The 13,370-nt window shown below is 50.2% G+C and overlaps 2 protein-coding genes across 2 annotated transcripts in view; both read right to left on the bottom strand.

Moving 5' to 3' along the window:
• On the bottom strand, nt 1–5,602 carry RMI2 (RecQ mediated genome instability 2). Its single transcript, XM_077906644.1, has 2 exons — nt 5,266–5,602; nt 1–2,340 (listed from the first exon to the last, which is right to left on the bottom strand). The coding sequence occupies exons 1-2, from the start codon at nt 5,585–5,587 to the stop codon at nt 2,192–2,194; spliced, it is 471 nt and encodes a 156-aa protein (XP_077762770.1). The 5' UTR covers nt 5,588–5,602; the 3' UTR covers nt 1–2,191.
• A 557-nt stretch (nt 5,603–6,159) lies between these two features.
• Nucleotides 6,160–13,370, bottom strand: part of LOC144319215 (uncharacterized) — a 64,734-nt gene continuing 57,523 nt past the window's right edge. The window contains exon 6 of the mRNA XM_077907068.1: nt 6,160–6,499. The gene's annotated coding sequence lies outside the window, so the exon portion shown is untranslated. The remainder of the gene's footprint in view (nt 6,500–13,370) is intronic.

Below are 13,370 nucleotides of genomic sequence, written 5' to 3'. Positions count from 1 at the left end.
TGTTTGTATCAGCTCTATTCATGACTGGCAAAAATTGGAATCAAACAAATGTCTTTCAATAGATAAACTACCGTACATCTACACAATGGAGTATTGTTCGGCTATAAGAAGAAATGAGCGATCACGTTACAAAAACACACACAGGGAGGTGTCTGGGTGGCTTGGGAGGCTAAGGGTCTGCCTTTGGCTTGGGTCAGGATCCCAGAGTCCTGGGATTGAGCCCCACATCGGGGTTCCTTGCTCAGCGGGTGTCTATTTCTCCCTCTCCTCTGCACCCTCAATCGTGCTATTTCTCAAACGAATAAATAAAATCTTAAACACACACACATGGACAGCCCGGGTCGCTCAGCGATTTAGCACTGCCTTCGGCCCGGGGTGTGATCCTGGAGACCCAGGATCGAGTCCCGCATTGGGCTCCCTGCTTGGAGCCTGTTTCTCCCTCTGCCTGTGTCTCTGTCTCTATGTGTGTGTGTGTGTGTGTGTGTGTGTGTGTGTGTGTGTGTTTAAAGATTTTATTTATTTAATCATGAGAGACACAGAGGAACCTTAGATGCATATTGCTAAGTGAAAGAAGTCAGTATAAAAATACTACATACTGTGATTTCAACTATTAGACGTTCTGGATAAGGCAAACTATGGAGACAGTAGGAGAAAGATCAGTGGTTGCCAGGGGTTGAGGGAGGGAGGAAAGGAAGGGTCAACAGGTAGAGCACGGAGGATCTTCAGGATGGTGATACGATTCCATATGACACTATCATGGTGGATACATGATATTATGTCTTTGTAAAACCTAGAGAACTGTGGATCACAAAGCAAAATCCTAATGTAAAGTGTAGCTCCTTAATTATAATAAATGTGCCACACCAATGCAAGGTATTAATAATAGAAGAACCTGAGGGATGGGGTAGATGGGAATTCTGTACTTTCTGCTTTTTTCGAAACTGAGGGATGGAGTAGATGGGAATTCTGTACTTTCTGCTTTTTTCTATAATCTAAAGCTACTCTAAAAAAGTCTATTTTTTTTAAAGTAGGTTCCATGCCCAACATGGGGCTCAAACTCACGACCCCGAGATTTAAAGTTGCAGGCTCTACTGAGTCAGCCAGGCGCCCACCAAATAGTCTATATACAATAATTAGTGGTAGAGGATCAATAATCCAACAAAACTCTACAGCAATGTGGGAATATAATCTGAATCCCTTGATATTTACAATCCTGGAAAAAATAAGGCATGAATAAGTAGCAGAGAGCAGAAACCCACCCTGAATTATAATTACAACAAAAAGTCATTCCATCCAGAAAACGTTGGAACTGTAAGATCATTATGCTGCACCCCTCAAACACTGCTGTACCTCAATTATACTTCAATAAAATGGGAGGGGGGGGAAAGAAAGCCTCTATACCAGGAAGTAGCTCCCTTGCAGTGTCTCACCAAAAATTACGAGGCAGAAATTCCGTTAATGCCTAAAAGTCATTCTCAAATCTTGATTTTAGTTCCAACAAGAAATTTCCTAAGTGTTTCAACATCTCCAAGTGAGGACGAATAACAGGTGTTAACACCCTCGGTATCTCCAGGAAATGTACCTTAACTGCTCAGGGGTCCCGGCAGCACAGAGAGGGCTGTCTTGGGGGGGATACTGGTACCGCAGCAGGAAAACACTGTGTGACTTACAAACTGGACATGGAAGTTGCTGATGGGAGAAGAGAAGAGGCGGGCCATGATGTCATTCTCATTTCACGCAGTGTTTCCCAGGCCCACAACCCCACAGTTTAATCACCGCAGGCGATGAGCGAGATTTAACTTCTGCATGGTAAAAAAAAAAAAAGGGGGGGGGGTCGCAGCAGCAACGGAAAAAGTACCATCACTTATAAAAGTTGGAAAATGCAACATGAGATGTCTACATGCTTTGAAGAGCATTAACACACATAAACCAAAAGAGAAAAAAAAAAAACGCGCACACATCTGCTTTTCATCTGCAAAGAGTCATCGAAGCAAGGGACACTAAGGAAAGGGTAAGTGGAGTGTCCCAGCATTTAGAAATCCAACCTCCAGACTCCTTGGTCAACCAAAGCAAAGCTCCTGGAGAAACTTTGGAGAAATATATGGAGAATGACATCTGTGAAATCCACATGGTGTAAGAAGCTAAATTGCTTCAGGATTTCAGTTGTTATTAGCAAGGGTTCCAGTGTCATCTAAGGAATAATCCTGTGTAAATCTTCCACTTCTAGTTCCCACATGTTTTCGTGGACAGGGTTATCGGAGAGGTCTGTCATCTTCACAGCCTGAAGGCACGGCTCAGGGCTGCACACCTGAACCACTCCCATCACCATCACATACTTTCCTGGAAGAAGAAAAGCCCACGGTGATGTTTATGTTGACACAAAAACAAAACAGACACCCCCCCCCCAATCCTTTAGAGAGCTTAACTTCATCAGAGAAGCAATCAGAGACCCACAAATAAATAAATAAAAAGCGGAGAGTAGATATCACATTTAACTTTGACTTCTGGTTTGAAAATCATAAAATTGCAGCAAGCTGCCATCATGCACAAAACAAATCAAGCCTAAGGAATGGAAGAGATCACATCAGAGTATGAATTATAATTAGACTGTTCCAAGGCAGGGGCAAAAGCCCCAAGCTTTTCTCTTATCTCTGCTTTTTTGTCCAATGCTCCTTATCTCGGCTGTGTGCAGGACAAATCCTCTTTCTGCAAAGACATCCCCTGACAGCCTCAAAGCAAATCCAACTTTCCCTTGATGCCAGAAGAGCTGGGCAGGCCACAATACCCTGCCATGCCATCCCGTTGTTCCAACCGCCCGGGACCAATCCCTGTCACCAGCCAGGCACATGCCAGCAAATCAACGAGAGAGCGGGCCGCCACTGGGATGATCTAATGACATATTAACCACGACTCTCTTCCCATTCCCTTGGGGAAGTGGCTCTCCTTGAAAGCAAAACTTGGCCAGTCCTAACCACACAAAACTCAATTGTGTAAAAAACCCCAAACACAGCAGGAAGGGCAGGCACTTTGCCAGCCCCCACGGCATGCCCCTGCACGGCTGCTTTAATCACACTGCTTCTAACAGCAGGGCTGAGTTTGTACGCAGGCCCCCGGCGTTTTGGCTGAAGGAAGCTCCCTGGCAAGCTGACACCTGCCTCTCTGGATTTCTACCCCTTGCACGATGGAATCAGGTTTCTCTGAACCCACCTCCAGATTCTACTTGAGCAATTAACATGGGGTTCCTGAGTGACAGGGGCTAGTTCTAAAACCACACTTGCCAATACCTCCCGAATGACTTCAAGTGCTGTAAACCCTCGGAAAAAGAATTACTGAAGACTCAAAGAATGAAGAACAAGCCCAAGGAGATCCCAGCCAGGGGAGGTAACAGGAAATTTACAGGAAGGCAAAGACAACTAGAGAGATGAACTCATTGGCATGAGCTCTCTCTTCCGGAGATCAGACCACCTGGCTAGCGGGGTTCATTCTATCCACACCCTCTCCTTGCTCCTTCCTCATCACGCCCCCTCCTTTCCATCAGGCCTTCATCTGCTGGTCTGGACCACTTCAAGGGTTTCCAGTCGGGCTGCCTCCAGCTGCAACCTCTTCACAACCACCCCTACCCTGCTGGTGACTGTGATTTCCCCCAAATGTAGTTCCTGCCTCCAGATACTTGAATCTCTTACACTTTTCGCATGTCATGAAATCGTCTTCTGATTTTTTTGGACCACTTGAAAATGTAAAAAGCCTTTTCAGCTCGTGGCCATTTGAAGAGGCAGCAGCCTGTGGTTTGCTTACCCTGTATTTAAGCAATGCTATAGCAAAGAGGGCAGAGGGAAGAGGCTCAAGGATGGGGAGAGGGGTGGGGCAAGCAGTGGGCGAGAAGAGCTGGGAGCCTGGTAACAACAGTCCTGGTGTTTTGAACCCCTGTGAGCCGAGCATTGTGTTAAGGCCATTTTTTTTTTTTTTATTCTTAGTATTGAATCCATACAATTGGCCCCTTTTTGACAAAGGCAGGACAGATCCAAAAAGGTTAAGGGCTTCAAGGATCACCTGGGTGGCTCAGTGGTTGGGCGCCTGCCTTGGGCTCAGGTCGTGATCCCGAGATCCCGGGATCCCGGGATGAGTCCCGCATCCGGCTCCCGCAAGGAGCCTGCTTCTCCTTGCCTGTGTCTCTGCCTCTCTCTGTGTCTCTTATAAATAAATAAAATCTTAAAAAAAAAAAAAAAGAAAGAAAGAAAAGTGCTCTAGGCAGCTGGCTCAGGAATTCCACCTAAGGCTGATACGGAAGAGGTCAAAGAGACACAGCCCAGGCCCTCCAGGGGGCTGGCCCAGTGGTTCTCTGAGTGTGGCCCCAAAGCCATCCACATCAGCAATACCTGGGAGCTGGTTAGAAATGCAAATTCACAGCTTCACCCAGACCTACAGAAGCTCTGAGGGTGGAGGCCAGAGCGCTGGGTGGTAGCAAGCCCTCAGGGTAAGTTTGAGCACCGCTGATTTAGGAGCAAACCTTTGAGAACTACAGCCTAAGGCAGCTCCAGGAGGGAGAGGTACCCGAGAGCTCTCCATTCCTAGACGTCAGGGAGGGCTTCCGGGAGGAAGGCACACTCGAATCTAGACGTTAGGGACGGACGGAGGCTTCCTGGCAACCGCGTTTTCCAAAACTTGATAGGGGGGAGGGTGAAAAAATAATCACCCGCGGGGAAGAGGCTTGTTACAGATCCTGACGCTGGAGGTCCCTCCACCGGAGAGTCCGACTAGGGGAGTGTCTGGATCCCGCAGCATCCCGGGGGCCTGCAGGGCGGGGTTCCCAGCAGGTGGGCCTGGCCGCCCACGACCCGGCTAGGCCACGCCCCCGGTCAGGCCCACTGCAGGCCTCAGCCAGGCCCCGCCCCCGCCCAGGCCCCGCCCCCGGCCGCCCACGACCCGGCCACGGCCAGGCCCCGCCCCCGGCCAGGCCCACTCCAGGCCTCGGCCAGGCCCCGCCCCCAGCCAGGCCCCGCCCCCGGCCGCCCACGACCCGGCTAGGCCCCGCCCCCGGTCAGGCCCACTGCAGGCCTCAGCCAGGCCCCGCCCCCGCCCAGGGCCCGCCCCCGCCCAGGCCCCGCCCCCGGCCGCCCACGACCCGGCTAGGCCACACCCCCAGCCAGGTCCACTTCAGGCCTCAGCCAGGCCCCGCCCCCGGCCAGGCCCCGCCCCGCCCCGGTCAGGCCCCGCCCCAAGCCGCCCACGATCCGGGTCTGCCCAGCGTCCGGGTCCTGCCGTTACCTGGGACAAGGCAGGGCCGTCCGCGCGGCACCCGCTCCAGGCCGCGCACCGAGAAGGCCCCGCTCGGGTCTCGCAGCCGCGCCTCGCCGCCGCCCGCCGTCACCACCGTGCCCTGCATCCACACGGTCACCAGCTCAAGCGGCCCGCGGCCCGTCGCCGCCCGCGACAGTCGCCACGCGCCCGGGCCGCCCTCTGCGTCGCGCCGCAGCTGCTCCGCCAGCACCTTGAGCGGCGGCGACCGCGGCAGCCGCACGGCCACCGGGCCGCCGCCGCCGCCGGCAACCGACCCCGCAGCCCCTACGGGCGCCGCCGCCGCCGCCATGCGGCCCCGCCTCCGCTTTCCCGCCAACTTTGATGGGCAGCCGGGCCCGGTCCGTGGCCACCAATCAGGAGCGCGCTGGCGGAACGGAGCAATGGTCGGCGTCGGGAGGCGGGGCTTCCCGCGGTCCCCGCCCTCCTCCAGCCCCAGGAGTGCGCATGCGTACAGCAAGTAAATAAAGGCTCCCACGCGGCGGAGGGATGGACGAAGCGAATTGCAAGACTATACGTAGATGAACGCGGGAGGTAAAGAATTTCTTGCCTCAAAGCATCTCAAAATTGGATGTGCATGCAAGTCACCTGGGGGGAATGAGAGTAGTCACCTTTCCGTCGCCTTGCAGGGCAGGATTACTGATGAGGTTAATCAATACTAGTCAATACTGCAAGGAATAGTAGTTTCATGAGCCTGTGCTTCTTGGGAGTGATGAAGAAGCGAGTCCAGGGAAGAAGGCTGGGATGAGGGACAGGGACAGCTGGTACTGTTGTCCCTGTTGTTACTATTTTTGTTAATTATATTTTAATAACAAAATGATTTAAAACTTAAAATATATATATATTTTTTTTTTCTCAGAAGAAATACACATTCGTTGTAGCACATTTAGAAAAGGAAAAAGAACAAAATTGTAAAAATCACTTAGAGATAGCCACTGTTAACTTTTGGCTATTAACATCCATATTTTAACATCCACATTTTAAAATATATATACATACATATTTTTGATATATAAATAATGTTTTCTATATTTCTTCACTTAATGACATTTTCAGGGCATCTGGGTGGCTCAGTCGGTTAAGTGTCTGCCTTCAGCTCAGGTCATGATCCCAAGGTCCTGGGATAGAGTCCCACTTCTGGCTCCCTGCTCAGCAGGGAGTCTGCTGCTCCCTCTGCTCCTCCTGCTGCTTGTGCTCACTCTCTCTGTCAAATAAATAAGTAAAATTTAAAAAAAAAAAAAAAGAAGAAGAAGAAGAAAGGATATCAACTCATCGTGTGTGGTGGGTCCCCAGTGCCTTCCCTAGGCATGTGAAGGCCAGAGAAGTGATGGGGAAGGGAGCTTGGGTAAGAGTAGAGACTCTTATGCCTCTTGTCTGAGCCTGGGAATTTCCCATCAGTCTCTTGGCCTTCAAATTTACATACATACAGGGAGGCACATGCAACTCTCAAGCTCCATGATCTTTCCAAACTCAAGCCTGAACATATCAGTGCCTGGTTTATAGCCTCCTGATGGTATGACCTCTACACCTAGAATCTGATCATCCTAGTAGGGAAAGAGCACTCCATCCACATGGAGAGCCCAGAAAGGAGAGAGGGAGCAGGAAGCATTGAGCAAATTGCCAGCATTTCAAAATGACTGGGATGCAGCCTGCAAATGCAGGAGTGGGAACAGATAAGGCTGTACCCACATAACCTCATTTATGTTTTTTTTTTAAGATTTTATTTATTTATTCATGAGGGACACAGAGAGAGAGGCAGAGACACAGGCAGAGGGAGAAGCAGGCTCTATGCAGGGAGCCCGATGCGGGACTCAATCCCAGGAACCCAGGATCATGACCTGAACCAAAGGCAGACACTCCACCACCAAGCCACCCAGGTGCCCCTAACCTCATTTCTTATCCCCATTTTCCAGATGACAAAAAGGAGGTTCAAGCTAACAACAGGCCTGAGCTGACATGGCCAGCAAGGAGGAGAGCCAGGATTCAAATTCAAGTCTGTCTGACCCCAAATTTCATGCTTTTAAACCACTCATATCATCTCACTGTCTACACTCTCGCCCACCTCCCCTATCAAAGATGCCTCCTCACCTTTGCTTATGCTGGTCTTGGTCTGACATGCATTCCCCCAGTCTCTCCCAGTTGAAACCTGGCTCAGTCACCAAGTGCCTGCCACCACCAAGACCACTTCTGTTTAGGGAGACATTCTTGAGCTAATTATTTGATTTAATCCCTCCTTTCCAGATCAATTTGCTGGCACCCCTAATCCAAGGTCTCTTTTTGACATTTTTAAAAAAGATTTTATTTATTCATGAGAGACACAGAGAGAGAGGCAGAGACATAGGCAGAAGGAGAAGCAGGCTTCCTGCAGGGAGCCCGATGTGGAACTGGATCCCAGAATCCCAGGATCATGCCCTGATGCAAAGGCAGATGCTCAACCACTTGGCCACCCTTGTGCCCTTCTTTTGACATTGAAGGCTGGATAAGTCTGTATTGTGGAAGCTGCCCTATGCGCACTCTAGGATGTTAAGCAACATCTCTGGCCTCTACCCACTAGATGCCAGTAGCACCCTCCTGTAGTTGTAGCTATGAGAAATGGCTTCAGACATCACCAGTGTCTCCTGGAGGCCTGAATCACCCCTGGCTGAGAGGCATTGCCTAATGTATAACACTTACTTCACTATGTCTTGAACCATAAGCACTGGAGCCTGTGTCGTCCTCAGCACCTCTGCCAGCAACCCAAGCCCAGATGCCAGCTATGGCCAGACAGGTAACGCTCATAGAGCAGTGAAAAACTGGCTTTCGTGTGTCCCAAGTCAATGGGTCGATCAAATTCAGCCCATGGCTCCCATGCAGGAATGTGAGCCCGCGGTTGCCAGACGTGGTTTCTCAACACATCCTAGTGTATAATCTCCACATTTTAAAAAAATGCTGGCAATATGTTCAATTCTGAACAAACAAGTAAAAGCTGTCTGTTGGTGACTCTGGCCCAGGAGCAACCAGTCTGTGCACTTAGTCTCTACATGGTAAGCTCTTCTCCTAGTGCCTCGGGGGACTCGTGTTGTTAACTAACGTGCCGCTCCTTGGAATCCCCAGAAAAGTAAGGGGCTACGGTGTATCACCAGCTCCCGGCATTGCCAAATCGGTGTCTTAAGTTCCCATTGAAGCAGACCGAGGGGCTCTGCTGATACTTGCCCGGTGAGCCCTCTCTCCGTGGAAGATTGTCTCCCTCCCTACCCACCACCCTCACCCTGGGCCTGAAACACAACCGCCCCCCCACCCCCAACTCTGGGCAGGCCTCCTGGGCCCCAGCTTCCTAGCCAGATCAAAGACCCTTGGCAGGGAGTTTCCTGCCACCTAAGGACAAAGGTGAGGGGAATTCCAGGCATGACCTCGCATTCAACCTACCCATTCACCAGTTCTCAGGCAGATCAGGCCGCAATGCTTCTGGTTACCAGGAAAAAAGATTGAACCCTGCTGCCCTAAGAAAAGGAGTTTGTTTTGGAAGGATATTCTCGCAGTAGCATCTTCAGAATCACCATAACTGACATTAGCTAAACGTTTACTAAGTGCTAAGCACCATGCCAGGTGCTTCATAGGGAGAGTCTCAGTTACGCCACATGACAGTGCTAAGAAGTAAGCGTGTTCCTTTTTTTTTTTTTTTTAAGGATTTTATTTATTTGTTTTAGACACAGAAAGTGAACAGGGCAGATGGGGAAGGAGAGAGACAATCTCAAGCAGGCTCTGCACTGAGCCCAGAGCCCAAGGCAAGGCTTGACTTACAACCCTGAGATCCTGACCTGAGCCAAAATCAAGAGTCTGCCGCTTAATGGACTGAGCCACCCAGGTGCCCCAGTAAGTGCATTTCTTAAGCCCATTCTGGAGATGAAGAAACTGACCCTTGGAGAGGTGGTGTGGCCTCCCCAAGACTGTATAGCTAGTAAGAGGTGTTCTGATCCCTTTGTGAAACAAAAGTTCCTTTTTGGGTGTCTTAATAATCAGGCCTCCAGATAAGGGGAACTTTTACCTACTATCCTGGATCATCCAGAGAAGAATTCCCTGGGGGAGAGAAGAGAGAAGAAAAGGAGGGAGAGGGGAGGGGAGGGGAAGGAAGAGAAGAGGAGAAGAGGGGAGGGGAGAGGAGAGGAGGAGAAAAGAAAGACAGGCTCTATAAAACACACACACACACACACACACACACACAAATCTTGGATTTTAGTTAACGAGACAGACACATGCCAAAGGACACAAGTTGAGAGGAGCAGGGTGTAAATGTCTCCAACTTAGTTTGAACTGTAACAAAGAGGTGTCTGCAACTTAATTTGAACTGGTGGGTGGACAGAGGGAAGGACAGGTGGATGGATATGCAGTAAGGTGAGTAAACTCCAGGAGGTCTGGAGCTGGAGCAGCCCTGCAGAAGTGTCCTACCTGGGGGAGAGGGGACTGCGCCTTTGTGCTCCCCACTGACCAGTCTCTGGAGGTGGGGGTGTAACTTAGGCCATTCCCACAGAGGGACTCAGGTGCCAACTTGCCAGCAGCTGGGGAGTGAGCCCCTCAGTCCAGAAGTCAGGTCTGATGGCTCCCACCTGCCCAGTTGAGGCCAGCTGCACTCGGTTCCCACCAGCACGCATGCATTCATTCATTCAACAAGCATGTCGCAAGTTCAAGCCCCAGATTGGGCGTAGAGATGATTTGAAAATAAAATCTTAAATACGTAAACAAATAAAAAGTCAGCTTTCATCAAGCACTTACTGTGCACCTGGCACTGTTACAAGTCTTTGCACACTTTACCTCGTGGGAGCCTCTTGATGTCTCTATATGGCAGGTAAAATCATCGTGCCCGTTTAACAGATCGGAGAGATCAAAGAATGTACTCAAAGCATATAACTCATAAGAAAAAGAGCTAGATAGGAGGCCCTGGCAGGCGGGCTTTTGAGTCTGTGCTCATAACTGCTACGTTGCCCTCCCCCGCTCATTCTCTCATGCCCCAAACATCACAGCTGCTGGCATCAAGGTAGGGGTGCACAGGGCTGGTGCACCAGGAGCCCTGAGGCTACCTCTTTTCCTACTACGGCCTGGCTGGGTGGCCTTGGACGAGACTCTGTCCCTCTCTTTAGTTTCTCCTGTGGAATTAAGGGGCTGGGTCATCCTAACTCATGGCTTCCCTGCAAACAGGACCTCTGTCTGCAGCCAGACTTGATAATGAATTCCCCCAGGACTTCAGTCTCTGGTGCCTCAAAGGAAATCCTGTGGTCTCTGAGTAAATCCTCACCTCTCATGCCAACCCTGGTGGTGACCCCCTCACCGTAGGCAAAAAGACAGCCAAAGACACAGAAGAACCGCCCTCCCCTGCAAAAAAATAAAGAGCAAGAGGCAACAATCATCGAGCACTTAATCTGCCTTACATGCATCAACACATCTCATCCCCACAATAACCTATCAGGTAGGCACTGTTGTCAGGCCCATTTTACAGATGCAGGAGACTGAGGCCCAAAGAGGTTTACCTCACCTGGGAGCAGAATCGTGCGCTCTCACCATACCTCCCCCTGCATTCCCGGTCCTGAGTATCTACCCTCCAGAAATGAAAACTTAGGTTCATACCAAAAAACACAGATGTTTATAGCAGTCTGCTCACGGTTGCCCCAAAATGGAGACAACCCAGATGGCATTCGGCAGGTGTGCGGAGAAACAAACCGTGGCACATCCACACCCTGAAATACTACTTCTCAAGAAAAAGGAAGACTCAGGGGCACCTGGGTGGCTTGGTTAGCTGAGCACCTCCCTTTGGCTCAGGTCATGATCCCAGGGTCCTGGGATCGAGCCCTGCATTGGGCTCCCTGCTCAGAGGGGAGTCTGCTTCTCCCTCTGTCCCTCCCCCTGCTCATGCTTGCTCACTCTCTCTGTCTCTCTCAAAATAAATAAATAAAATCTTTAAAAAAAAAAAAAAAAAAGCAACAATTTGGTAGATGCAGCAACTTGGACAAATCTCCAATACATTATATTGGGCACAAAAGAAACAAGCCCCAAAAGGTCTCATAGTGTAGGATTCCACTTCTATGTCATCCTGGCCTGGCTAAAACTATGGGGACTGAAGTCATATCAGTGGTTGCCAGGTGCTGGGGGAAGCAGGGGGCACTCTTTGGGGTGATGGAATTATTTTGTGTCCTGGTTGTGGTGGTGGTTGTTACACAGATATCTCCCTGGGTTAAAATCTGTAAAACCATATACACACACACACACACACACACACACACACACCCAGCACAGGATCCCAGCCCCGGGCTAGGTAGCTCCGTGCACATGGCAGCAGGCTGCCTGATGTCTTGGGCTCTGGCTCAGCCAGAAAGCACCACTTCCTCTTCAGGGGGCTCAGCCCAGGGGACCAAGGAAGCTCAACGGCCGGAGTGCAAGTTAATGTTCATAGAGGACTGGGGGAGGTGAGAGTGACAGCTGAGCGGGTTCCTGCCTCCTTTTGTTCTGATGAAAATGTTCTGGAACTAGGTAGAGACAGCAGTTGTGCAACACTGTGAATGTGCCCAACACCCCTGAATCACACACTTTAAAATGCTTGATTTTACATTATATAGATTTCACCTTCATTTTGGGACGCCTGGGTGGCTCAGCCGGTTAAGCATCTACTGTCGGCTCGGGTTGTGCACTCAGGGTCCTAGGATCGAGCCCTATGTCTGGCTCCCTGCTCAGCGGGGAGTCTGCTTCTCCCTTTCCCTCTGCCTCCCACCGCCACCCCCCCCACACACGCACACTCTTACTCTCTCACTGTCTCTCAAAATATTTTAAAATAATCTTTCACCTTCTTTTTTTAAAGATTTTATTTATTTATTCATGAGAGACACAGAGAGCGAGGGGGAGGCAGAGACACAGGCAGAGGGAGAAGCAGGCTCCATGCAGGGAGCCCGATGCAGGACTCGATCCCGGGTCTCCAGGATCAGGCCCTGGGCTGAAGGTGGTGCTAAACCGCTGAGCCACCCGGGCTGCCCTTTCACCTTTATTTTTTAAAAAAGAAACAAATCTCAAACCAGAAAAAACAAAAATATATCAGGGACTAATATGCCCTAAATCTACCCACAAGGAACCAGGCTTCACGCTAGATCAAGTGACTTGCCCAAGGCCACACAGTCAGTATGAGGCTGACTCTGTAGCCTTCACAGTTTGAATTCTTTCCACTAAACGGAACATGATAAGATGGGTTAAATATCCTACCCCAAAAAAGTGACTTTCTATTACCTGGGAGCCTTGCCTGGCTGTTTCTCCCCCTGCCATGGACGACCTCGGGTCAGTGTAGGGATGGCTTAGAAAAACACATTTTTCCAAACCAAAATGGGGACAGAATCCAGGAATTCTTCTCTCCTGAGTGGTGTGACCTGATTTACGTGAAAATCCTCTGAGATGTTTATTTATTTATTTTTTTTAATTTTTTATTTATTTTATGATAGTCACACAGAGAAAGAGAGAGAGAGCAGAGACACAGGCAGAGGGAGAAGCAGGCTCCATGCACCGGGAGCCCGATGTGGGATTCGATCCCAGGTCTCCAGGATCGCGCCCTGGGTCAAAGGCAGGTGCCAAACCGCTGCGCCACCCAGGGATCCCCCTCTGAGATGTTTAAACAAGAAATCCAGAGGCGCCTGGGTGGCTCAGTGGGTTAGGTGGCAGACTCTTGGTTTCGGCTCAGGTCATGATGGGTCTCGGGGTCCTGAGATTGTGGGGCTCTGTGTGTAGTGGGGAGTCTGCTATAGATTTTCTCCCTCACCTTCTGCCTCTTCCCCACCTGTGCATTCTCTCTCTCTCTCAAATAAAGAAATACATGGGAAATCCAGGTCAACATACTGTACTTGTAATGGACCCCTTTTCCCAAAATGATCACAGTTCTGTGAAAGTGGAAGTGTTCTACACAGTGGAGACTGAGCATCAATCACCATGTGTGCTTGTATAAAAAGAAAAAAGAAAAAAAAACCTGAGCAAAGCAGTGAATAGGAATGCCTTATATCATAGGGCAGAAAGGAAATGTGGGGGACGTGGGATGTTCAAATGGGCCCCCAAGGGCAGCAGGTGCTTGGGCT

The sequence above is a fragment of the Canis aureus genome, chromosome 8 (genome assembly GCF_053574225.1).
Source record: "Canis aureus isolate CA01 chromosome 8, VMU_Caureus_v.1.0, whole genome shotgun sequence".
In the NCBI taxonomy this organism is placed as follows: domain Eukaryota; kingdom Metazoa; phylum Chordata; class Mammalia; order Carnivora; family Canidae; genus Canis; species Canis aureus.
This window is presented reverse-complemented; position numbering and strand designations above follow the sequence as displayed.

What these genes read in the sequence shown, in the direction of transcription:
- RMI2 (XM_077906644.1), bottom strand. Translation starts at nt 5,587, where the DNA reads ATGGCGGCGGCGGCGGCGCCCGTAGGGGCTGCGGGGTCGGTTGCCGGC. An exon ending in ACGGCCCTGCCTTGTCCCAG is followed by an intron (nt 2,341 to 5,265) that starts GTAACGGCAGGA and finishes TTCTTCTTCCAG; the next exon opens with GAAAGTATGTGATGGTGATG.